Source organism: Oryctolagus cuniculus, chromosome 6, assembly GCF_051225735.1.
Source record: "Oryctolagus cuniculus isolate XC-2025 breed Fujian yellow rabbit chromosome 6, ASM5122573v1, whole genome shotgun sequence".
Lineage (NCBI taxonomy): Eukaryota > Metazoa > Chordata > Mammalia > Lagomorpha > Leporidae > Oryctolagus > Oryctolagus cuniculus.
The window spans coordinates 121,260,135-121,286,109 of record NC_142872.1 but is presented as its reverse complement, the minus strand read 5'-3'; the positions used below and the strand labels follow the sequence as shown (position 1 = coordinate 121,286,109).

At 41.1% G+C, this 25,975-nt stretch overlaps 2 protein-coding genes and 2 non-coding genes across 7 annotated transcripts in view; 3 read left to right on the top strand and 1 right to left on the bottom strand.

Moving 5' to 3' along the window:
- The window catches only part of CCNE2 (cyclin E2), a 651,763-nt gene that overhangs the window by 239,832 nt on the left and 385,956 nt on the right, over nt 1-25,975 (top strand). The window lies entirely within an intron of this gene.
- The window catches only part of CFAP418 (cilia and flagella associated protein 418), a 273,900-nt gene that overhangs the window by 239,832 nt on the left and 8,093 nt on the right, over nt 1-25,975 (top strand). The window contains exons 2-5 of the mRNA XM_002710701.6: nt 3,743-3,939; nt 8,543-8,630; nt 16,486-16,550; nt 17,097-17,162. Of these exons, the coding sequence (XP_002710747.3) occupies nt 3,785-3,939; nt 8,543-8,630; nt 16,486-16,550; nt 17,097-17,162 (374 nt within the window). The 5' untranslated portion in view covers nt 3,743-3,784. The remainder of the gene's footprint in view (nt 1-3,742; nt 3,940-8,542; nt 8,631-16,485; nt 16,551-17,096; nt 17,163-25,975) is intronic.
- Nucleotides 3,201-3,282, top strand: TRNAS-AGA (transfer RNA serine (anticodon AGA)). Its single transcript has one exon. It is a non-coding gene; the product is annotated as a tRNA-Ser (tRNA).
- On the bottom strand, nt 8,738-8,801 carry LOC127490877 (small nucleolar RNA SNORD78). The gene has a single exon (XR_007919266.1). It is a non-coding gene; the product is annotated as a small nucleolar RNA SNORD78 (small nucleolar RNA).

Sequence of the window (25,975 nt, the reverse complement as noted above, 5' to 3'; positions counted from 1 at the left end):
TGACGAAAAGTGACAGGTTTGATCCAGGCTGCCGAAGAGAAATGTACTGAGACTAGAAAGAGTAGAGACGCACGCCTTCGGAACGTGTCTGTGGATGGAAACACGCCCCGAACAATGCCTGCGAGAGCCCCTGGCGGCCGTGCTAACCCTGGCATTGTGATCACGAAGAGGCTATGCTCATTTCTGGCACCTAACATCGGACACATTGACAGCAACAGGGTTGATGGAAGAGGAAAGAATCTGTTTTGCAGTTTTTTGTTTTTTTAAAAAAAAGTTCTCGGATTTCTCCAGCCATTTGAAATCACGCCAGAGAAATACTTGATTTCAGCATTCTTAACCTCTCTGCAATGATGCCGCAAGTGGTGTCCCCCACATGTGATGATGTATTTCAGAGCCAGAGTTTTCTCAAGATGTTCCAAGCCTGCAGGCTCCTGATCCTTTTTCAAATTACCAAGATGATAGTATCCCAGTGAGAGTTGTGATTAGTCTAAACTCTCCACAGCTGTGAGAGATGACTGTACAAATTCCAATAGAGAGTCTGCGTGTTCTGGACTGAATTTACCTACACGGCATCGAGGCCTAACTCAGGGACTGTTTGAAAGGACCGGGGCTGCCACAGTGCTTCTCCATTTTTTTCTCAGCATCAGCTGCTCGCAAGCTTGCAGCTGGGCCCGGAGGATGCCCCCCCCCCACCTTTGCCCACACCAAGGTCACTGCCCAGCAGTGGGGATTTATTCAGAAGGCCCGCACCATGTGGGGAGAGCAAGCGGGCTGGGAAAATTCAAGCTAAGTACATGGGAATTCAAAGAGGCCTTGCGATTCATTATGTGAATAGGCAGGAGGATTATAAAACACCTTGTAACCGAGGGCTTGGCCCGGAGCTGCACAGGACAACAGAACCAGCTGCATCACCGCCTCTGACTCACTTCGGAGAAGGCAGGCTCAGAGGTTCTTCAGTTACTGGGAAAAGCCGAGACTCTGTGCTCTTAATTGGGACACCTCTTCCTTAAAATACTTCCTGTGGATACTACATGTGAAAATACGCAGTATACCCCTTCTACTGTGTTTAATAGTTATATGATCTGGAGGCACTTGCCACTTGTTTCTGAAACATCTAATACTTGGCATGCTTTCAAAGACTGGGATTTAGGGGATAAGAACTCACACCATTGTTGATGCACATTAACAATTACAGAGATTAAAAAATAAGATCATTCCCTTTAGAAAACAAATGGAAAATACCAAAGATGTATATAACATGTTTTTGAAAATTGTATCTACTAATATGATTTGCACGAATGTAGAGTTGTCTAAAGCCATGTCTACCTTTGTCATATACATCCATAGTTCAGAGTTCTCTAAAGTATGCCCTGCTATCACTCCCAATGTCTGGAGATGTTAATAATGCACAATTATCTTACAGTTTATCTCCAGCATACACATATGTGCCACACTTGCGTGATGCACGGTATTTCTTCTTGCACACTCTGAACTTGACTTCGTTTTGTCAGAAGCAAATCAGAAGGAGAACATGATGGGAGTCAGGAGACCCACCAGAGAGTTGAATGAGCTGTAAATGAAATTCTCCAAATATGAGTGCCATAGATCTGAATGATCTATGTATGGAATTTTATTAAAATGGAGGTGAGGATGGGAGGAGGAGGAAATAGACTCCAATTTTTTCTTAATATTCACACAAACACAACACACAAAAGAAACTTTTCTTCTTTTATCTCTTTACAATCTCTTGTTGCAAATTTGCACGCAAATAGATTCTTTCAACTACTAGTATGTATTATCTCAGATTTCATCTTTTCTAGGGAAAAATCATTAAGCTAAGCCTGTCAAACTAATGACAGCTATGCCTTACTTCCTCTGGAACCGCTGTTCGGAGGGCAACTTTTACATGTCTTCCTGCTGGAAGCCATTTCCAGGTGCAATCAAGTTGCGGGTGAACAACAACAACAACAAAAAAAGGTGACTGGTAAGTCATACAAAAATGCCAGAATTCTAAAACAAAGCTGGAGGGACAATCATCAGAATACAGGAAAGAGGAGTGTGGCCTTGCTAGGACTATCCACAGTTGCTCTGTAGGTAACATCAGTGCTGTGCCAGCTGGTAGATATCCGACAGCCAGCTCTTAGGGAGGAAAGGCTGTCCTCTGTAACTTTGCAGTTTCCCAGGTGTGAATCCACATGGCCGAAGGCAGCAGCGGCAGCAGCGAATGAGAAGCAGAGCAGCCACACCACAGCAACCCCGGGATGCGCGCGGTATTTCAGCTACACTAGACGTCAATAACTTCAGCCGCATAAAAAAACAGTAAAATGTGGCAACACAACCCACACGCGGCGAATCTGGAGCAGCACTTTTGTTTTAATGTAAGAGTGTACGTTTTCAGAATGTAACTTTTAACCGTGGTTGTAGCTAACACCTGGCTCCTAAACACGCAAATGCAAAGTGGGCTCGCTCCTACGCGCTACTGCGCGCTGCTCCTCGGGGACATTCAGGATACGTGGGATACAGAAACGAAGTTCTTAAAACTCTCTTCTGAGTTTGCAAGGGTGCGAGCCTCTTTGCTCCCGCTTTGGAAATAGCGCAAGGCACCCGGGAGACCGTGGAGAGAATTTAGAGCAAGAACGACAATCCTGAGCCTGGCATTTTTATCACTTTCACAACAGGGCTTTCACAGCACGGCGGGGTCGGGGGTGGGGGGCGGCGCTGGTCTGACCCTGCGTGGTGATTTAAATCTGCAGGTAACAACCTTCCGATGCCTAGGCCTTCTCGTGGGAGCCGATTGCCTAGAGAAAGGCGCAGGGGTGGACTGGCGGCCACGCGAGGAGGCCTGGAGGCCGGCCAGCAGCCCCGCGGCTCCCGGTTCCCTCCGGGACACGGCTCGGTCACAGTGCAAGCTGCAGGTGTGCTGCGGTCCCGGCTTGCTTGCTCTCTCGCTCGCTCCCTCTAGAGTTCCGGCGAGAACTCGGGCTTCTTTGTAATGAAATAAAAAGGGCTGGACAACATACGTTCTGAGTCCTTCAGACAGCGAAAATCATTAAAATAGTTGAGTCATAATATTTAAATGGATTCGCATCAGATAAACCAGCGTAGTAATGTTTTTCTCTAGAACCAAACCACCCTATTACTCCCGCAGACGCTGCTGCCAGAGTCTACATAGATTCTCGCTGCTAAAATTTCCAACAGCAGTAGTCGTGGCCGAGTGGTTAAGGCGATGGACTAGAAATCCATTGGGGTCTCCCCGCGCAGGTTCGAATCCTGCCGACTACGGTAGGTTACAAGTTTTGTTATATACATTTGTCGTTTTTTTCTTTAGAGTGTTACCTTCCGACCCCCACAGATATTTTTAACAAATTTATGAACGGTCAGAACACAATATAGATCCAAACGAAGCAGTTGTTAAAAAGGGAGCGAGAGAGTTTGCCTGTGGTTACTGCTTCGGTCCGGAAGGGGGAGATGAGAAGGGAAAGCCAGATTACTCTTAAAGGAAAAAAAAAGCAAAGCGCCGCGAGGTCACACAGGGTCGGAGAGCTCGGAACCCTAGCCTCGCGGAAAGCCTCGCGTTGTCCGGGCCTCGCGGACGCACCGCGTCTTTCTACCAGAGCCCCTCGGCGCCCGGGGCGCCCAGGCCTCGCGGGTTTCTCGGGACGCCATGAACGGCGCGCGCCTGCGCGGAGAGGGCGGGGCGGGCGCGCGCGACGGGTCCTCGCGTTGCCCTGGAAACCAGCCGTTGCTGCTGCGCTGGAGCTGGGGAAAGACGTGACGCTTCAAGATGGCGGAGGACCTGGACGAGCTCTTGGATGAAGTGGAATCCAAGTTTTGCAGACCTGACCCCCTGAGACTGGGCATGGGCGAGGTGCCCAAAGGCTGCGGCGGCCTCACCCACAGCGGCGACCGGAACCGAGCCGAAGCGAAAGAGAACCTCAGGTTAACTGGCGGGAGGGATGCACCGCTCCAGGCCCTAAAGCTGCCCCTCTGCCCCGTACCCAAAAAAAAAAAAAAAAAAAAAAAAAAATCGTGCTGAGACCTCCTCCCAGCACTGGGACGCTGACTCTCAGTTCCCTAGCCACCGGGACGGTGCACACCTCCACTCTGGCATCTCTTCCCTCCGCCCAGACTCCGCCCCCGGGCTAGCCCGGGAGCTTTGGTGCGGCCGATGCCCCGCCTCTCAGAGCCCCCGACCCTCACCCATCCAGTCCTGGGGTCGGTGCCTGCGGGACAGCCCTGGAAGCCTTGCTGAGGTTGGGGCGGGGGCGCGGCTCAGGCCGATCCTAGCCGGGTGTGGCCTCTGGCCGGGCGCCGGGAGGGGCCCTGACCCCACTGCACAGGCCATTCCTTGTTAAGGAGGGAGAAGACGACTCCGTTCTATCCCGAGATGAGATGCTTGGGAAAAGTATTCGTTGTGATCGTCATTCGTATTAGCCCAACTACCGTCCCTCTCCCCGTGGCTCCCAAGTCAAGGTTCCAGCGGAGTGCAGGCATCCTTATGGAAATGTGGGGACATGTCTTAAGTCTTTCGATCCAAAAATCTACTTTTCAAATTTGCCAGTCTTTTTACTTGGCATCATTTAAATAACAGGCCACCCCCCTTTACCTCTTATTGTCCGCCTCAACCCTAAAAAAGATCAAACCGTATGCATCAGAGTAAGTATGCCTTTCAGCATGATGAGGTGAGAGATTGTGCAGCGATTCGGGAGAATCTTTGGGAAATCGCCTCTTACCTAGACTGTTTTGGAAACAGTTGTGAATGGCACAGAGGCAGCTCTGCGTCAGTCCAAGAATGTCATTCTTGTTAAGCCGATGGCCGTGGTTTGGTTTGGTTTCTTCCGTGTAGGAGTCTGTGGTTAACCAGAGGTGTTCTGCAACTCCATTGCTACCCACTTCATTGGACTTCCATCCTGTGACACTTGTTTCCAAAAATTCTCTCAGAAGATAAAAAACATTGATTCTTAAAGGAGTTCAGAAAGAGAACTTCTAAAAATCAACTGAGTCCTGAGCAGCAGTTTTAAAAATAAATGTAGGGCCAATTAAAATTACAACTCTGAAGGGAAACTCATTTAGCTGAATATGTAAATATCACACTCATTAATTGTATTCATTGTATATGACTATCTGGATGCTGGAATTCTTTATGTAACCTTTGCCAGCATATCCACCATCCCTATTCCACAACAATGTTAACTTTGAAAAAAATTTTTAAACATTTATTTATTTGAAAGGCAGAGCGGGGAGGAGGGGGAGAGAGAGAGAGAGCTCTTTCATCCACTGGTTCACTCCCCAAATGGCCTCAACAGCTAGGACTGGGCCAGTCCGAAGCCAGGCGCTTCTTCCAGGTCTCCCAGGTGGGTGGCAGGGGTCCAAATATTTGGGCCATCTTCTGCTGATTTTCCCTACCAGGGAGCTGGATTGGAAGTGGAGCAGCCGGAACTCGGCTTAACTCGGTTAAGCAGTGGCTTAACCCTGTGCCCTGTAATACTGGCTTCTGGAATTTCTTTTGATTTACTTTATTCCTTCCTTATCAAAGGACTTTATGAGAAAGTTTTCCAGAGCCCATTTCAAGAGAACCAGTATGCAGAGGAATAGGATTTTTTAGAGTAGGTGGCTCAGAAGGGAAAGCGCTACTTCTGTAGATCCTCTCCAAGCATAGGTTATTTCATGACTGTTTTTGCACTACTAAAATCCACCCATAATGCTTCTAGTACCCCATCCTGCCATAGCACATTGGATTTTTCAGTGCTATATTTATAAAAGCTGTCATGAACCAATACTGTTGTCATTTATGCTAAAACTTCTCACCTGACAAGTTGTACATTGTAAGCTGTAAATTATGCAAAACACAGCAACAAGGGCCCTAAACCTGATATCAAGTAGAGACCCTACCTGGTTTATAATGCCATGCATCAAAATTTTGCCTGAGCCAAAATTGATATTTAAAAGCTGGGAAATTATTTATGCTGTAAATTTACTGATAGGAGACTACCTGGCGGTTGTAATGACAATATAACTAAAGAATTAAATGCTGAAATTGCCTCTTAAAATGGTAGCTCTGCAAGTGATACAATACATGATCACGCTACTCTGGGTACCAGGAATAACTGCTGATGTCAGTCGTCCAAACATGCATTTTGTTCAGGTGTTCAAAATGATAGAGGAATGTGTGATTCATTTTTATTAAAAGGCTGATATGCATTGAGTAGAAGAGTTGTAGGAATAAAGTGGTTCAGGATGATATGGACAGGAATATTTAAGATAGTGTCATAACTTCTCAGATAGCAGCTATCGTTACAACAACAATAATGGCCACCATTTATTGAGTCCTCTTTGTATGCTCAGTCTTAATATGTGTAATTTCACTTAATCTCCTCCCTCACAAAATGAATACTCTTGTCTCCATTTCACTGATCAAAAGCAAGGCTTAGAAAACAGTTACTTGCCCAAAATTATGTCTAAGTTTACCAACACATGGTAGTAAATTTATATGTGTGTATACACATTTTTATATTTACTTGTAGATTTCATATGTTTATATTTCCTTTATTTTGAAAATACCTTTTATTTTCAGCCAAAACTGTATGTTAATCAAGATTAGAATTTAAGCAGATTTAGGGAGTAAAACAGAGTTTATTAACATGGGATTAAGAAGATTACTTTATCAAAAGACCAAAAAGATGTATTATTCTTTCCCGCAAAATTGTGAGTTCTCAGGAGTAGGCACAGTAAGTTAAATTACCACTTGGGACATCTGCATCCCATTCAGGTTGTGTGTGATTCAAGTCCTGGCTGCTGATTCCTGTCTTGCTTCCTGTTCTTGCACTCTCTGGGAGTCAGCAGGTGGTGGCTCAAGTACTTAAGTCCCTATCACCTGGGTGGGAGACCAGGATTAAGTTCCTGGCTTCTGGCTTCATCTGCCCCAGCCCCAGCAATTCCAGGTATTTATTTTAGGGAGTGAGCCAATGGATGAAAGATTCTCTCTCTCTCCCTCCCTCCCTCCCTCTCTCTCTGCCTTTCAAATAAATAAATCTTTTTTTTTAATAAATCTGAAAAATTCAGTTCTAGGTGCCAGCACTGTGGTGCAGTGGGTAAAGCAGCCACCTGCAGTGCCAGCATCCCATATGGGCACCGGTTTGAGTCCCAGCTGCTCCTCTTCCCATCCAACTCTCTGCTATGGCCTGGGAAAGCAGTAGAAGATGGCCCACCTGCTTGGGCCCCTGCACCCACATGGGTGACCAGGAAGAGGCACCTGGCTCCTGACTTCGGATAGTGCAGCTCTGGCCGTTGCGGCCATTTGGGGAGTGAACCAATGGAAGGAAAACCTTCCTCTCTGTCTCTCCATCTCACTGTCTGTAACTCTCTCAAATAAAATAGATAAAATCTTTTAAAAAATGAAAAAAATTGAAATTAAATGAAAAAGAATCAGGATGTCATAAAAAACACAGGAGGAAAGCATTTCAAAATGACAACTTAGCAACCTGCTATCACTTAAGAAACTGTTTTCCAGCACTGCCAACTGCTTCTGAAAAATTAAAGAGGATTGAAACTGAGAAAGACCATTGAGTATAATGATTTGGACAGCAGTGACTTGTCAGAGGTGTTTCACTACAGCTGAAGGATGTAGAGGCCGGAGATTAAATATTATACCTGGAAGCAGTTTTCAGTAGTCATCTAGGTAGTATTTTTTAAACTTTATTTTCATTTTATTTAAAAAGCAGAGAGACAAAGAGAGAAAAGTCTTCCATCTGCTGGTTCAGTCCCCAAAAGCTTGCAATAGCCAAGATTATTAATACAAGCTTATTTGACCAGACTAAAGTCAGGAGCCCAGGTCTTCTAGCTGGTGGCAGGGACCCACATACTTGACCCGTTACCTGCTGCCTCAGTTTCAGCCTTTTTCTCCCACTACTTGTATGACCTTGGGCAGGTTTCTAAATCTGTTGGTGTCTTTTTTTTTTTTTTTCTTGTATAAAATTGTGATAACAAAGATATCCCCATGTAAAATCTTAGAGCGGTAGCTGGCATTTAGTAAGTATTCAATAAATATTAGGTGTTAAATAGGAATTCTGAACAATGAGTTTGTATTAACAACCCAATGATGACTGTGTCTGCAGAAAATAAAGAGCTGAGATATTCTAACAAATCACATGTTTTTTTTTTTTTTTATTCTGTTGGTTATTTGATTACACAGCCTTTGTCTTCTCTAGTAAAGAAGTAGGGTTATTTTTTGTATTCTCTAAATAACTGCTTGATGTAATTTAGGAAAGCATGTGCCCAGTTTTCTCTCAAAGGTAACATATAGCTCTTAGTGTCCGAAGTACGTAATAGTAAAGTACACGTGTGAATCTGAACCTGAGAGGCACTAAGTGCCCTCATATATCCCAGCAAACTTAGGCCAGGCTCATGGCGGGAAAATGATTAATATCACACTTATCCTTCTGTTATCAACTCCAGTCATGGACTTCAGACAAACTCTTCTGATGCTGATTTCATCTGCCTTTAAGTTTCAGATGGGATTTTTCTATGTGTGTTTTCTTCTCAGATCAACAGAAACGTTTAAAAAAGAAGATGATCTTGACACTCTTATTAAGGAAATATTTGAAGAGCCTACCTTTGACAAAAAACCCTTTGTAAGTTAAGTATTACGAATATGCAATCATTGTTTATTTTTTTTTACATAACTTTCATTAAAATGCTAAGTCTCCTTAAATTCTTCCCAGCCTTATCTGTTACAGGGTTCTTCAGTACAAATTTGTCCACGTGCTCACTTCAGATCAGACATTTGATCAACATCATTATAAATGAATGTGCAATCATTGTTTAAAATAGTCTTAAAGAATATACAAGTAGCCATCCATAGTCCTTTGAATTTTAAGAAATACAATTAGTAACAAAATTATTCCAGGTAAAGCCTTCAGAGAAATAAGTATTAGAACTTCTCAACATGTTTCCCTGTTCATTTCTCAGCAAGAATAAGGAGATTGAAAAGCTGTTAGTGTAAAAGTTAACCCACAGATCAAGTTGATTGCTAATATTTGTTTGTACTCTCGAAGAACACTTTTCTAAAAGATCAGAAACAACGTGCTTAGCACATCAGCTGCAGTGCCATTGCTGCTATCTCATTAGCTGATGACTAAATTGTTAATATTTTAATTTTTTACATTGTAAAGCATTTTTAAATGTTATGTATCTCTTGACTTGATAAAAAGTTCATAAAATAATATAAGAGCCATAAAACATATCTTTATGTTTTACTATAATTGCTTCTCTGGACTTTTTCTTAACTAAAAAATTGAGATGTAAATCTCTCCAGGTCCTATTCTTGCTTCCTTCCCAAAATTAACCTCTCTCCTAGCCATCCATAAATTTATACTTTTATTATATATGTATATAGCCATAAACAATTTTAGCTGTAGGTAGTAAGCCACTCTGTGACTACCAGGATGTATCCACTTCCCTAAGAAAGACATGTAGATTATGCCCTGTTTGCTACAAACAGTGCTTCCTGAGGTATCTTTACATGTCTTCTGCCTACATACAAGAGTTACTCTAAGAAGTATAAACCTTGAAGAGGAATCCCTAGATCGTGAAGTGTGCTCATCTCCAACTTTTTACCCATTGCCAAATTGTTTTCCAGAGTGGCAGTATCATTTGTATTTTTCTAGCAAGTGGTGTATAGGAAGTTATATACTTAATTCTTACCAGTTTGGTTGCATGTGAAACATATTTATTAGATTTTAAAGAAATACACCAGGCCGGCGCCGCAGCTCACTAGGCTAATCTTCCGCCTAGCGGCGCCGGCACACCGGGTTCTAGTCCCGGTCGGGGCGCCGGATTCTGTCCCAGTTGCCCCTGTTCCAGGCCAGCTCTCTGCTGTGGCCAGGGAGTGCAGTGGAGGATGGCCCAGGTGCTTGGGCCCTGCACCCCATGGGAGACCAGGAAAAGCACCTGGCTCCTGGCTCCTGCCATCGGATCAGCGCGGTGCGCCGGCCGCAGCGCGCCGGCCGCGGCGGCCATTGGAGGGTGAACCAATGGCAAAGGAAGACCTTTCTCTCTGTCTCTCTCTCTCACTGTCCACTCTGCCTGTCAAAAAAAAAAAAAAAAAAGAAAAAAAAAAAAAGAAATACACCAGGGGCAAGTGTTGTGGCAGAGGGTTAAGACACCACTCAGAACTCCTGCATCCTATATTGAAGTATCTGGGATCAGTATTGCCTATGCTTCCAATCCAGCTTCCTCCTAAAGCGCCTGGCAGGCAGCAGATAATGGCCCAAGTGCTTGGGTTCCAGATATCCATGTGGGAGAGAGAGAGTTCCTGGCTTACGGCTTCAACCTGGCCCAGCCCTGGCTGTTAGTGGCATTTGGGGCAGATGGAAGATCTTTCTGTCTCTCTCTGTGTCATGTTGCCTTTCAAATAAACAAACAGATCTTTAATAAGAAAAAAAAAAAAAAAAGAAAATGACCAAGTAAAAATTTATCACAAAAATATCTAAGAAATAAACATAATACTGAAGGTTTTTTTTTTCTTTAAAAAAGGTAGAGAAGATTAAAGTAAGACAGAAGACTGTGGGTTGAAAATCTAAGTATTGCTGATATTAAGGATATAGAGAGGGTGCACTAATATTTCTGTCAGCCAGACTAAAAGTCAAATGACTACTAAAGACTTTAAAATCTGAATTTCTCTAAATTTAATATTTTCATTCATCTGAATTATATTAAAAAGCTTGTGCCCAGTTGATTAATATTTCATTTTTCCCAAAAAAAAAAACACTTTTATTTAGTGAGTACAAATTTCATAAGTACAAGTTCAGGAATATAGTGATTCTTCCCACCATACCTGCCCTCCCACCTATACTCCCACCCCGCCTCCTCCTCCCTCCTCCATTCCCAGACCCATTCTCCATTAAGATTCATTTAGAATTAACTTTATACACAGAAGATCAACTCTATACTAAGTAAAGGTTTCAGCAATTTGCACACACACACACACACAAATACATACACAAACTGAGAACAAGTTTTACAGTTAATTCTCATACTACAACTCATTGAGGATAGAGGTCCTGCATGGGAAGTAAGTTCACAGTGACTCCTGTTGTTAATTTAACAGTTAACACTCTTATGTATGATGTCAGTGATCACCCGAGGTTCTTGACATGAGCTGCCTAGGAGAGAATGAATCGTTGTTCTTTCCTTTGGTTTGGTGTCCTGGGTACACTATGCTTTGAGTTGGCAGCTATGATATATGGTCCCTCATACTTTGATAATATACCCAGTACTTGAAACAAAACATAGAAATGAAAGAAAAATAATTCCTCAAATGACTGATCCTTAGAGATAATTATTTAGAAATCCTCAAAATGAGAAAATTAGCATATATATGTATATGTATGCTTCTTAAATGAATATTATCTTTGGAAGCCTTTTGAATCCACAGTCTCCCTCACTATTTAGACAAGGCCATAAACAAAGTGTAAGTTCTCTCCTTCCTTCAGAGAAAAGTACATCATGGCCACTTCTTTCCACAGGGGTCTCACTCACTGAGATCCTTCATGTAGGACATTTTTTTGCCATGGTGTCTTGGCTTTCCATGCCTAAAATGCTTTCATGGGCTTTTCAGCCAGACCAGAATGCCGTAAGGGGTGATTCTGAAGTCAGAGTTTTGTTTGGAAAGATTGTCGTTCTGTGAGTCTGCTGTGTGGACTCCTCCCATGGTGGAACATTCTCTCCATTTTAATTCGATCTGTTGTTACTATCAGACCCTTCATCTTATCTATATGATCCCTTTAACACTTAATCCTATCTATATGATCACTTTAATACTTAATATGATCCCTTTAACACTTTTTTTAGAAAGATTTTATTTAACAAATATAAATTTCATAGGTGTAGCCCTTGGAATATAGCAGTTCTTCCCCCCATACACATCCTCCCACCCCCACTCCCTCTCCCATCCTATTCTTCATTAAGATTCATTGTTAGGCCTGGCGCTGCGGCTCAATAGGCTAATCCTCTGCCTGCAGCGCCAGTACACCAGGTTCTAGTCCTGGTCGGGGCGCTGGATTCTGTCCCAGTTGCCCCTCTTCCAGGCCAGCTCTCTACCGTGGCCCGGGAGTGCAGTGGAGGATAGCCCAAGTGCTTGGGCCCTGCACCCCATGGGAGACCAGGAGAAGCACCTGGTTCCTGCCATCGGATCAGCGCGGTGCACCTGCTGCAGCGCACCGGCCACGGCAGCCATTGGAGGGTGAACCAACGGCAAAGGAAGACCTTTCTCTCTGTCTGTCTATTCTGCCTGTCAAAAAAAAAAAAAAAAAAAAAAAGATTCATTTTTAATTAGCTTTATGTACAGATCAACTTTATACCAAGTAAAGATTTCAACAGCTTGCACCCACACTAACACACAACATATAAAGTACTGTTTGAAGACAAGTTTTACATTAATTCTCATAGTGCAACTCATTAAGGACAGAGGTCCTACACGTGAAGCAAGTGCATACTGATTCCTGTTGTTGGTTTAACAGTTGACACTCTAATTTATGATGTCGTCCTCTTCAGTCCACAAACTCTGACATTATTGAGACAGGGCTATAATCAAAGTGGAAGTTCTCTCCTCCCTTCAGAGAAAGATTCCTCCTTCTTTGATGGTCCCTTCTTTCCATTGGAATCTCACAGAGATCTTTCATGTAGGCCATGTTTTGTCACAGTGTCTTGCTTTCCATGCCTGAAATGCTCTCATGGGCTTTTTAGCCAGATCTGAATGCCTTAAGGGCTCATTCTGAGGCCAGAATGCTGTTTAGGGCATTTGTCATTCTATGAGTCTGCTGTGTGGCCTGCTTTCCATGTTGGATCATTCTCTCCTTTTTAATTCTATCATTTGGTCTTATTTATGTGATCCCTTTGACACTTATTCCTATCTTTATGATCAGTTATGCACTTAAAATGATCACTTTAACTAGTAAGATGGCATTAGTACCTGCCAACTTAATGAGATTTGGAGTCCCATGGCAGGTTTTTAGCTTTACCTATAGGGGTAAGTATGAGGGAACGTGTGCTGAACTGTGCATCTCCTCCCTCTTATTCCCACTCTAATTTTTAACAGGGATCCATTTTCAATTGGATTTAAACACCTAAGAATAATTCTGTGTTAAGTAAAGAGTTCAACAATGGTATTAAGTAGAAAAAGAAAATACTGAAAAGAATAAAATAGTAAGCTGTTCCTTGACAGGACAAGGGCTGATCAAATCATACACATTTTAGAATATTTTCTTTATGTTTTACTATGGAAAATTTGATTATAATATGTTGTGGTAAAGATCTTTTCTGGTTATGTCTATTAGGAATTCTGTGTGCTTCCTTTACCTGGATGTCCTTTTATTATTTTCTTTTCTGTTATTATTTCACTAAAAAGGCCTTCTAATCCTTTCTCTCTTTCCATGCCTTTAGGAACTCCTAGAACCCGTATGTTGGGTCGTTTGATAGTAGATTACCAACAGTGGTTTTTTTTGTTTGTTTATTTGTTTTTTTGTTTTGTTTTTTTTTTTTTTTTTTTAGTTTTCTAAGTTCTTCTTGTTGTGTTGATCTGATTGTATAATTTCTTGTGCTTTGTTTTCTAAGTCGGATACTCTTTCTCCTGCTCAACCGATTCTGTTGTTAAGGCTTCCCACTGTATTTTTTTATTTGTTCTATTGAATTCTTCATTTCCAAGATTTCATTTTTATTTCTCTTTAAGATATCAATCTCATGGGAGAAATTTTCTTTCATGTCATGTATAGATTTCATTAGTTCATGCACTTGGTTCTGATTACTTCTGAGTAATTCTATGATCAATTTTTTAATTCCATTTCTGGCATTTCTTCAATCTCATCATCTTCACAATCTAGTATTGAAGTGTTGTATTCTTTTGGGGGCATTATGTTGTCTTCCTTATTCTTGTTTCTTGAATTGGTGCATTTGTTATTTGGCATTTGTGGAGATACTCATTGGTTTCTTCTTTGCTTTTTCTGCTGTGGCAGATTTTATCTTTGGACTGTATCTGGGTAGATTAGTGGAGTGTCTGCTTTGAGGAATACCTAGAGGCATGTGGTGGGTGTGGCCAAAGAGCTCTGTTCAGTGCTCCAGGGTGAAGGGCATGTCTGAGGTGACACACCCAAATTTGGCATGGTAAATATTTTTTATCAGAGGGAAAGTTTGTTCTTGTCGTTGGTATAGACTCAGCTGTGCTCCTCTCCTCAAAGGAGAACAATGCCTGAGCACTAGCTCCAATGGGTATATTATTCGTATGCTTTGCCACAAGGACCACACAAAGGCTCTGTGCAGTCCTCAGTGTAAACTCAGATTCCCCAGCAATGTCCCTCACCAAGTAGCCAGGAAGCCCTGATGATGTGGAGCCTCCCACAGTGACTGCCCAAAGTCACACCCTGAGTCCTCCCATACACCCTCAGTATTTTCACAGTCCCAGCACACAAGCCTCCCACAGTCACGAGAACCCATCCCTCTCTGTTCTCCCCACCAGACTCAGGACCTGTCTCTTCTTGGCTCATTGCTGGGTGCAGACACAAGCTGGCACAGCTGATACATATGTCCAAATCCAAAATGGCACCTTCTCTCTATCAGCTTGTTACAGGACCCTGTTGTAGATGACCACAGAGAAAGAAAACATGCCCCCGTTTTGTTTTTCTCCTCTATCCTCCATAGAGCTCCAAGCCAGATTGCCTCTAGGCTTTTCCTGCTGCTTTTTTGCCAGTGGCTTGAGCTGCTGCAGTCTAGTCTCACCTCATTTTCAAACACTGGCACGGAGGCTCTGGGATGCTGGGGTCCTGAGTTGTGCATGTCCTCACCCTCCACGTAGGTCCAATGTGTCCTTCCAATTTGGGTAGAGTTTCCTCTGTTGTTTTCTCCCAAACTCTTCCCTGAGACTGCACTGTTTCCACTTTTTTTAAACTGTCTTCTCCTAGACTAGAGCAGGAAGCTCCCTCCCTACTCTGCCATCTTCATCCAATCTAATATTTCAACACAATAACATTATTAAATACTCTGCAAACAGAATATATAAATGTATCATATGTACAAAATATTAATAATGGGGAAAAACTGCATAATGTTTTGTTGCAATTCATTAATCATCTGAGCAATCCGTTATTAAGTACCAAAGGATCCATTCCTATGTATGAGGCACCATCTTTCCAGTTCAAGGTGTTCAAGAGAGAAAATACATACTTTCTGGTTGGACTTTAAAATATATTAATTTAAGATAAAAGTAGCACTCAAAATCCTGCAGAAATAAACTTCTATGCAGTTCTGTTTAGTTATATAGTAGCTATGTTTAGTTACATATATTTAGCTTTTTAGTGATTCATTGTAACCCATTTTGCGGCCTTCAAGGGAGAGAACAAGTCTATGTAAAACACATCTTGCATGAGAAAAAGAAGTGGCTATGCATGGACAGTCCATGCCCATATTGTCCATAGAAGCCATATTATGCCCTAACAGTAACATTATCTTACTCCACCCCCTGGCTCTCCCATTACATTGCATTTCTGAACTCCCAGACTTGCACAGGAAAACCAGGAACCAACACCAAATTTCACAGTGTGCCAAGTCATGAGCACGGATGGCGTGTGAAACATGAGCCTGGATGGTACATAAAACTTGTTCCCAAAAACAAAAGAAACTCACATTATTTTTCAGACATGCACCACAATCTTTTCCAGTTCTGTTTAACATCAAGTAAAAGAGTTAAGGAAAAGTAAGATGAAATGTTTTTGCCTCCATTAGGCAAAATGAAGACATGTCTCTGCATAGTTTAAATTGCCTTTTCTCCATCTCACTTCCTCCCCTTGGCGGTGGTCCTAGTATGTGGTTGGTTTATGTTGTTTGGTACTGTATACTGGTTAACACTTAATAAATGCTTGCTAATGATGATGATGTTATGTAACCATATAGGAACTACTGTATGGTTATGATTAGGTAACTCTACATTTTCCTTGAATAGCTATTAGTTGATACCATTCTGTATGATCAAAATTAATATTCCTGAAGTTACACAGGAGTTCAGTTTGTTTATTTTTAGTTCAGATGAGTATTATTCAAAGCCTTTAAAAATGAGCCTGTCTGAGGTTTTTTTCTTCCTCAGTTGAATTTTTCCAGAATGAAACTTTAAATAGCAGGTCTTTCATATTAAATCACTGAACTCTGGTATTAACTGAAGAATTATAAAGTGACTCTAAATCATAACATGCTAATAATGGCAGTATATCAATTTCAGAGACTAAATGTTAGCTGAGTAATTTGCAAATTCCTCAGGGAGTTCTTACTTCCCTTTTGCCTTTAAAAGGCTTGATCATTGTTTTTATTTCAGAAACTAAAAATGATGCCACTAAAATTATTTAATTAATTTTTAGAATACTCTTGTTATAAAATAAAGATTATTAGCTTTCATGTTAACATTCTCTAAGTTACTCTTGGCCTTTCACGGTTTTGTTTTAACAGAAAGTAAAATCTAAATCTTCAGGTAACACATCTATCAGAGCTTCCATCCAAGGCCTTGGTAAAAGGTAAGTTGAAATTGTTTTGGTAAATTATACACACTAGTGAGAAAATACTACGAGCATAGTCTAGAAAATGTTATCATTTAAACAACTGTGACACTGAACAACAAAGCACTGATTGGCCTTCAGGAGACAGACCAATAGCAATATCTCCAGTGTTCCTATGGTCTGTGATCCCTTAGCATAGAGGAAATTAAATGGGAGATTATTGCTATTGTAAATAATTTTCTGCCATGTTAAAAAAAAATGTGTGAACAGTTTCTTAAAAATTAATGTTCTGCTATATTCTTCAGTATTTACTTTGTCCCTTACATTATGTGGTCAGCACATTTTGCTGTGACTCATTTTAACTACTTGAGTGTTCCTGAAAGTACAGGTTATAGCCAGTAAAGCAGTGGTCCTGAGATAAATACTTCTTCTTTGAAATAGTTGCCTTGCTAGGGAAAATATACAGTTTGATTGCAAGAACACAGAGTCAATGAGGACAGATTAGCTTCTCGTATTTCTTGTTTGTTGAAATTTCATTTTCTTCCATCTGTTGAACACGTCTAGTTGCAGTCCAGTGTACCTTGGTGGAAGCAGTGTTCCTTGTGGGATTGGAACAAATATTTCACAAAGGTAGGATGTTATAAATTGATGCTCTATTGTTAGAATATATTTCTTGGCATCAATCTGTTTTATAATGAGAGGTATATTTTATTTGACAATCTAGGAACACTTTGTTGAAATGTTTATGATTCTTGGGACATAGCTATTGAAATCTGTGCTGTTGGATATGTATTGTTCATATATACCCTTTTTTTAAAGCCCCACTTGAAGTGCCTGGATCACTATAGTTCCAGTTTGGGGTCCACAGGACACCAGCAGAGTGAACTTTCCTCCAGGCAGTGGGAGCCAGTGGGTAAAGCAGATGAGGCAGTGTGGCCACATAGCTACTTGATACCTTAGCCATGCTGACTTGTCCAGACTGTCAGCGTGAGACACTACCAGTCTGTATTACCCAAAGAGTTCTATAGGCAGAGGCTGCTTCTGATATATTCAGATTTTCAAAAGCATAAACCCACCATTCTTTGTCTCTTCCCTGCCTGTCCTACACCCACTTTCTCTGCACCTTTCTCCAGATAGTCTTGTAGTCATGAAGCCAATGACCCCAAACCTGTATTAGCTCCTATCACGTTCCATTCCCCTTTTCATAATATAGGGAAACAGACTTATCTTAAGCAAATCTTTATACTGTTCTGCCACTTTGGAAAAGGTACAGCATTTTTGGCAGAGGCCTGCCTATCTAGATTACTTTGTTTTGTCTTGTTTTTTATCTTATCTCTAAAATACCTTTTTTTTAACTTTCTATTAATTTTCTACAGAGAAACAGTTGAGTTCTATGATTGCATGTTGACTACATTTCTGGAGGTTAACTTATATTAAATAATGGAAGTGGGATCTAGAAAGATACTGTTGGAAGGGCATGGTGGTGCTAGCTTAGATCCGAGGAAGCCTGGAAGGAGGGACTATAGGACCAAAGTGAAACTGGGAGTGCAGAGAAGGCTTGCACATGTAGTGAAAAGGCTAATACAAATCTCCTGGGGACAGGGGAGGAAGTGCTGCCAGCTGCAAGTGCTAAAAATGAATCACAGTGCGTTGAGAACTGTGTTAACAAAGAATTAGGAATATATTTATTATATATTAGACAAGAAGGTAATCTTGCTGCAGTCAATCCTGTGTTACCTGTGCCAACTCACTTGGACTCATCTCAGTCATTTCCAGGCCTTGACATTTCTGATCCAGCTTCTGTCACATCACCCATGGAATATAGCCAGAATTTCCCACTTACCACCTGCTTCCATATTCTCTAGTCTCACCCCCATATAGGAGTCAAGATAAAGTCCTCATATCACTTTGAGCACCTCTCCAATGTGGAGAAGAGAAACGTGAATTCCGTTTGACTCAAAGTAACTCTGAGCTCACTGTTTGCCTTACCAAACTGTTCTTGATCTTCCCATTCTCTGCAGTTCCATCACCTCCAATTCAAGCTGACTCAGATGCTCCACCTCAACTAGAACCTTTGTCGTGATTCTTTACTTTCTACTTTGTTCTGCCTCTGAGTATCTTACATTTATTCCCTGTCTAGAATAACACTCCTTTCCAGTGCATGCCCCCTGCTATCCTGTCTTCTTAACTCACGTATTATGGATATATTTTCTCATTCTCTTTAAACTTTTTGAAGGCATTTCTCACCACGTCCTAAATTTACTAAGGCAAAACACCACCAGTAGAAGAACACATAAAGAAACAAATAATAACACCATGGCATGAAAAGGGAAGGGCTCTGATGACAGACGCCTGGGTTAAATCCCTGCTGTGCCACTCAGAAGCTGGGAAGCCTTGGGAAAGGAATCTGATCTTCTAAAACCTTGGCCTCCTCACCCATAGAAACTATGCATACTGCATGGAGACATTGTGAGGCTTAAGTGAAATGATACATGAAAGCCGTGATTATGGTGCAAAAGATAGCTTGCTACTGCAGGTACCCTGGTTTGGAGTTATTTATGCCTTTATCATCTAGTAGTTCCAATTTTCATTATGTTATATCTCAAGGGCAAGAGTCCTGGATTCTACTACTACTTCCATTTTATCTCAGGAAATACTCGTATATATCAGTACCTTTTGATTTTAAAACTAACCATTAAAAAAATACAGTGCATTCTGGTTTACTTCAAAAAAAGTAAATGTTTAATTAAGATTTTTGTAGATGTTTATTTTGTGTGTACTTTGACTTAATACATCATAAAAGAGTCTTGTTCCAGATGGAATTTCAGTTTTAAAAAAGCAGCCAGGTGGCACTATGGTGTAGCGGGTAAAGCTGCTGCCTGTAGCACCACCATCCCATATGGGCGCCAGTTCAAGTCTCGGCTGCTCCACTTCCAATCCAGCTCTCTGCTATGGCCTGGGAAAGCAGTCGAAGATGGCCCAAGTGTTTGGGCCCCTGCACCCATGTGGGAGACCCAAAGAAGCTCTTGGCTCCTGGCTTTGGATTGGCCTAGCTCCAGCCATTGCGGCCATTTGGGGAGTGAACCAGCAGATGGAAGACTTCTCTGCCTCTGCCTCTGTCTTTCAAATAAGTAAATAAATCTTTAAAAAATAATAAGTAAATAAAAAATAAAAAGCAGCCTATTTTTGTAGCTTGAGGGTCCTATCACATAGTATTGATTCATGAAGATGCCAAAATCTATCAAAGCCCACTCCTCCTTACTTTCTGCACAGCTACAAGAGGAGATAGCATTTGCATATACTTGTACATGCCCAGGTAAATGTTTAGATTCACAAATCTTCTCCCATCACAGAAATATCAATCATCAACTGTCCCTTTAATGGTAATAGAATCTCCACCCATAGAAAGATAAATAAATATATTCATATACATACAGAACATTTTATATGTGAAAGTACTTTATAATTTATATCAGTACTTTTTTTAAGGCAAAGAGACAGTCTATACACTGACTCACTTCCCAAATGCCCTAATAGCCAAGGCTGGGCCAGGCCAAGCCAGGAGCCAAGAACTCAGTGCAGGTCTCCCATGTGGGTAGAAGGGACCCAACCACTTGAACCTGCTGCCTCCCAGGGTGCACACCAACAGGAAGCTAGATTGAGGAGTAGAGCCAGAACTTGAACCCAGGCACTCCAACCTGGGCTGAAGGTGTCCCAAGTGTCTTAACTGCTATGCCAAACACCCACCCCTATTTTTTTTTTTAATTTGAGAGACAGAGCTTCCATCTGTTGGTTTACTCCCCAAATATCCACAATGGCCAGACCTGAGTTGAAGCTGAAGCCAAGAGCCAGGAACTCAATCTAGTTCTATGACATAGGTGGCAGGAATTTAATTTTCACATTGTCAGTGCCTTCTAGGGTCTTCATTGCAGGAAGCTGGGGCCAAAACTTGGAATTAAACCCAGGCAATCTAATATAGGACACAAGCATGTTAACCATAGGCTTCGTGCTGACTCCTACATCCATACTATATAGTGTACTGTCCGTGCCTAGCTTTTTAATTTTCCATGAACTTTTTAAAGTACTCTCATACTGTCCAGAATGTTTTTTATCCGTGGATATTGGTTCGCCTGATCCACAGAGGAAAACAAATCAAGATGCAGATAAAGCAAGAATGTTAACTCCATTTTATAAATGAGGAGATTGAGGTACTGGTGTTAAATTCACCAAACACATATTAGCCACCTGCAGAGTCCTAAGGATTAAGTGAACAAATTGTGGCAGACAAACAAATGGATACTTCCCTGTCCTCTGTGAGCTTTAAGACTAGGTGAGAAGATAGACTCTAAGTAGATAATTCCACAAATAAGTATTTAATTTCCATTTAATATAGGATATTAAGGCAAGTACAGGATGCTGTAAGCATCAATAATGCGTACCTTAACTAATTATGAAGGGGCAGGGAATGCCTTCCTAAGCAAATAACATTTAATCAAACCACAATATGAAAAATGAGTGACAGTTAAGAAAAGAGAGGGCCCATTGGAGCAGAGGGCACACCATGTTAGGAGATCCCTGAAATGGGAAGGAGCTAGGGGACGTGGAGCAACAGAGAGCAGCCAGGCAACCTAGAACTTGGTGAATAGGGGTGACAGTGGCTCAAGGGAGCCAGAGAGATAGTTGAGACTCGGTTTGGGACCTTAAAGTCTTTTTGGAGGATTCCAGAAAAAAATATATCCTATATGCATAGAAGTTGCTGGGCTTCTGTCAGATTTGTATTTCTAAAAAAGATTATTTTGGCTGGTGTGTGGAAAATGACTTAGAAGTTACAGGGACAAGACAGGAAGAGGACAAGGGGAAATTAGTCATCAGGCAGTAGTTACAGTGGTCCAGGAAAGAAGTAATGGGAACTGTGTTCTGTGTGGTATTCTGTGAATAAAGGAAAAGCAGTCAAAATTGAGGTATTTAGTATATAGAATTGACAGAATTCAATGATTAAATGGCTGTGATAGGTAAGAGAGAAAGTTGTGAAAACTCCCAGGTAGTGTGTCTTGCCCAGTGTCAATTCAGTTATTCCAAAACAAGGACACAAACTGGTAACTTGATTCCTAAGCCTTTATGCTTTCTAGCGTAACCACTTTGCAGAAGGCCATATGAAAGTATGTAAGAGTGGAGAATCTTAGCTACTTTTGCAGCTGTTGTTATTTTTTTTTTTAAGATTTATTTATTTTATTTGAAAGCCAGAGTTAGAAAGAGAGAGAGAGGTCTTCCGTCACTGGTTCACTCTCCAAATGGCTGCAACTGCCAGAGCTGCACCGATCTGAAGCCAGGAACCAGGAGTTTCTTCCAAGTCTCCCACACGGGTGCAGGGGCCTAATCACTTGGGCCATCTTCCACTGCTTTCCCAGGCCGTAGCAGAGAGCTAGTTTGGAAGTGGAGCAGCCGGGACCAAAACCGCACCCATATGGGATGCTGGCACTGCAGGTGGAGGCTTTATCTGCTAGCCACAGCGCCAGCCCCTGCTGTTATTTTCAAACTACTAAAACATCAAGACTCCCTAGGCCCACTGTGTAGATCCAATAGGATTTAACTGAACCAGAGTCTGGGCAGAAGTCTATATTGGGCTGTATTGTGGCCATTTGTACCACAAACATCTTTTAAAAAGGTGATTCTATTTATTAGCTGACAAAGATGCTGGTGACTCCTTCATATATGAATTCCTTCCACATTTTAAAGGAACAGACCTGACAATTTATCTTTCATTGCAATCATCACTTTATATTAGATTTATTTATGTATGTATTTGAAAGGCAAGTTACAGAGAGATAAGGAGTTAGAGAGGAAAAGACATAGAGGGAGGGAGAGACAGAAAGAGAGACAGAGATCTTCCATCCACTGGTTTACTCACCAAATGGCCACAAATGCTGGGTCTGGGCCAGGCCAAAACTAGGAACTCTATCCTGGTCTCCTGTGTATGCGGCAGGGGCCCAAGCACTTGGGCCTTCTTCCACTGCTTTCTCAGGTACATTAGCAGGGAGCTGAATGGGAAGTGGAGCAGCCAGGACTTGAACCAGCACGTGTTTGGCATGCCAGAGTCGCAGGCAGCGATTTAACCCACTGTACCACAGAGCCAGCCCCTAAATAGGCATTTATATACAGATGGTCCCTGACTTACAATGATTTGACCTATGATTCTCCGATTTTATGCTGGTGCATCTTTACTCAGCAGAAACCATATTTGGAATTTTATTCTTTTCCCAGGCTAGCTATGTGTGGCATGCCAGGCAGCAGCATATGCAGCCACATGATCACAAGGCAAACAGTCAACACCGTCCAGAGTAGTGTGTTGCTAAGCTCTGACGTTTGCTAGGGTAGGTGTATTAAGTGCATTCTCAACTTAAAATGGTTTTATCAGGACCTAACCCCATTGTGAGTCAAAGAGAATCTGTAGTTAAAGAAGAAAAATACATTTAAGTCCTAAAACTAAGTACTGATGTACATGCCTGGGGCATAAAAGGAATTGAGTCTATCCTGCCTGTTTGTTTATCTGATTCCTGTGTTTTGAGGGTAATATTGAAAGACTTTAAAAGTATAAAGATTTGAATATTTTACCCAGTTAGTGGAAAGGAGAATCATAGTTGAAAATGTGGTGGCATTAATAACTGGCATAGATAAAGCCATAGCATTATTTCAAGCCAATTGAATTTTACTCTCCTAATTATTTCTTAAACTACTTGCAAGACTGGATTATTCCATAGACTGGTGCTAATTATGATCTAATAGAGTGAATTGTGACAGTGGAATGATTTCTTAGCTGCAAGTTAGTTTTATTTTTCTCAAAGGAAAATATGGTAGTGTGAATAGATTTAAATAAACTACTAAATTTTAAATTAAATTAAAAAGCTGTATTTAACATTATGGTTGAAATTTTACACATACAAACTGTCAGGAAATTCTAAATTATGGTTCCCACAACAGCAGTAATTCAGCAAAATTACAAATGTGTATTAAGGCATTAAAGTTAACACTCTGTGCAATAATGTAATAAACTACATATGCATAAGAAAGCAAGTTATGGTAGCTTTGGGAACCATCATTTTGTATTTCCTGACTTGTACATTCAAAATCTGAATTCAAATGTATATGAATATAATTGTGTTGAATTTTCATATGTACAAATATGACTTCATAAATTGTTAACACTTTGAAAGAAAATATGGAATTGCTTATGGAACTTTTATAGATTTTAAATGTTTAGTTACTGTTATGATTGTTAATATTTTTAGAAATATAAAGCAGTTTTAATGATACTTTCAAGCCAAAATATATTTGTAAGTTCCAAGTTAATATATATGAATTTTGGAGGAAAATAATTGAAAAAATGTAATGATAGGTTTGTTTTATTTGATTTTTGATTTCAGAAGTACTATATGCTATTGAAAAAAATTTTTTATGTATGAAGATCATCTCCCTGCCTCCCCTTCATTCTCACCAGTCCTAAGGCAGCCAGTATTAGCTGAATAGTAAATGACCTGTGTTCTTACAAACTTATAATCACCGATACAGGAACTTTTCTCATTGTTGTTGCTTTTACAAAAATAGATTACCATGATATATGTTACTGTGTACCTTGCTTTGGATATTCCTTCACATCAGTAGATAATTCTAGTTAATTCTCTTTATCAATTTCCTAATGTTCCACATTGTTCAGTCCTCTCCTTTTATTTGAAAGGAAGAATTACAGAGAGGGAGAAAGAGAGAAATCTTCCATCTGCTGGTTCATTCCCCAAATACTTAACACTGGCCAGAGCTGGGTCAGGCTGAAGCCAGGAGCCTGGAACTCCATCCGGATCTCCCATGTGGGTGGCAAAGGCCCGAGTACTTGGGCCTTCTTCCACTACTTTTCCAGGCATATTATCAGGGAGCTGGATGGGAAATGGAGCAGCCAGGACTTGAACTGGAGCTCATATGGAATGCCAGCATCGCAGGTGGCAGCTTAACTCACCGCTCCACAAGATCGGTTCCACTCTTCTCCTTTTTTGATAGATATTCATGTGGTATCCTCATTTTTACTATTTTGATACTAAAGTAAAAATTCTTAAAATATATGCTTATATACTGATAGATTTCCCAAAACGGGTTGCTGATACAGTGCTTCAGTATAATTTTAATCTGAAAATAATGCTCAGGCAGGGCTAGCATTGTGGCATAGCAGTAAAGGCGCCCCCTATGACACTAGTATTCCCTATTTGCTCCAGTTCGAGTACTGGATGCTCCACTTCCAATCCAGCTCCCTGCTGATGTGCCTGGGAAATCCACAGAGGATGGCCCAAATGCGTAGGCCCCTGTCACTCATATGAGAGACCCAGATGGAGTTCCAAGCTCCTGGCTTCAGCTCAGCACAGCCTTGCCCATTGTGGCCATTTAGGGAGTGAACCAGCAGATGGATGATTTCTCTGTCTCTCCCTCTTTCTCTAACTCTGCCTTTCAAATAAATAAATCTTTAAAAAAAAATACATGAAAAAGAGAACAAAAAGAATGGTGACAGAGAAATGTATGAAGGAAAAAAAACTCCAAAATTTCCAAAGACATTATAGCAATTCATATACCCACCAGCAATATATGAAAGTGCAATTTTTGCTAAGTTAATTGGTTAAAAAATTTATCTCATGGTTGCTTTACATTTCAAGTTCATACAATATTTTAACTTAACAAACTTTATGTTCCAGGCACTGTTATAAGCACTTTACCAATATTATCTCATTATGTCCTCATACTAATTCTATGAAATGTATAAGTACTCTTATTACCCCCATTTTACAGATGAGAATTAATGAGTCACAAGCTATGTTACTTGGCCAGTTATACAGGTAATAAATAGTGAAGTCAGCTTTGCACCCAGGCAATCTATTCCATAGTCCATGCTCCTAACCACTGTTATTTACTTACTGCCTATATTAATGAGATAGAGTATTGTGTGTTTATCCTTTTTATCATTAGTTGGCAAGCAACTTTTATGTAAGTATTTGACCAAGTGTTGAAAGCATTTCCTTCTACTCTGTACTTTTTTTGTATCTTGAAAACTGTTATTTCCTTTTAATTTTTTAAGACTTTATTTATTTTTATAATATTATAAAATTCAGAGAGAAACAGAGCGCACACTCCCACCTACTGGTTCATTCCCCAAATGTCCACAACAGCTTCAGCTGGGCCATGGCAAAGCCAGGAGTTGGGAACCTAATCCAGGTCTCTTGAGAGGGTGTTAGCACCCAGTTACTTGAGCTATCACCACTACCTCCCAGGGTCTGCACTGACAGGAAGCTGAAGTCAGGAACCAGGCCCAAACACTCTTGTATGGGCTACGTAACTCTAGGCCAAATGCCCATCCCATCCCCCATCATTTTTTTTTTTTTTACTTTGCATTATGTTGTTATTTTCCTCCT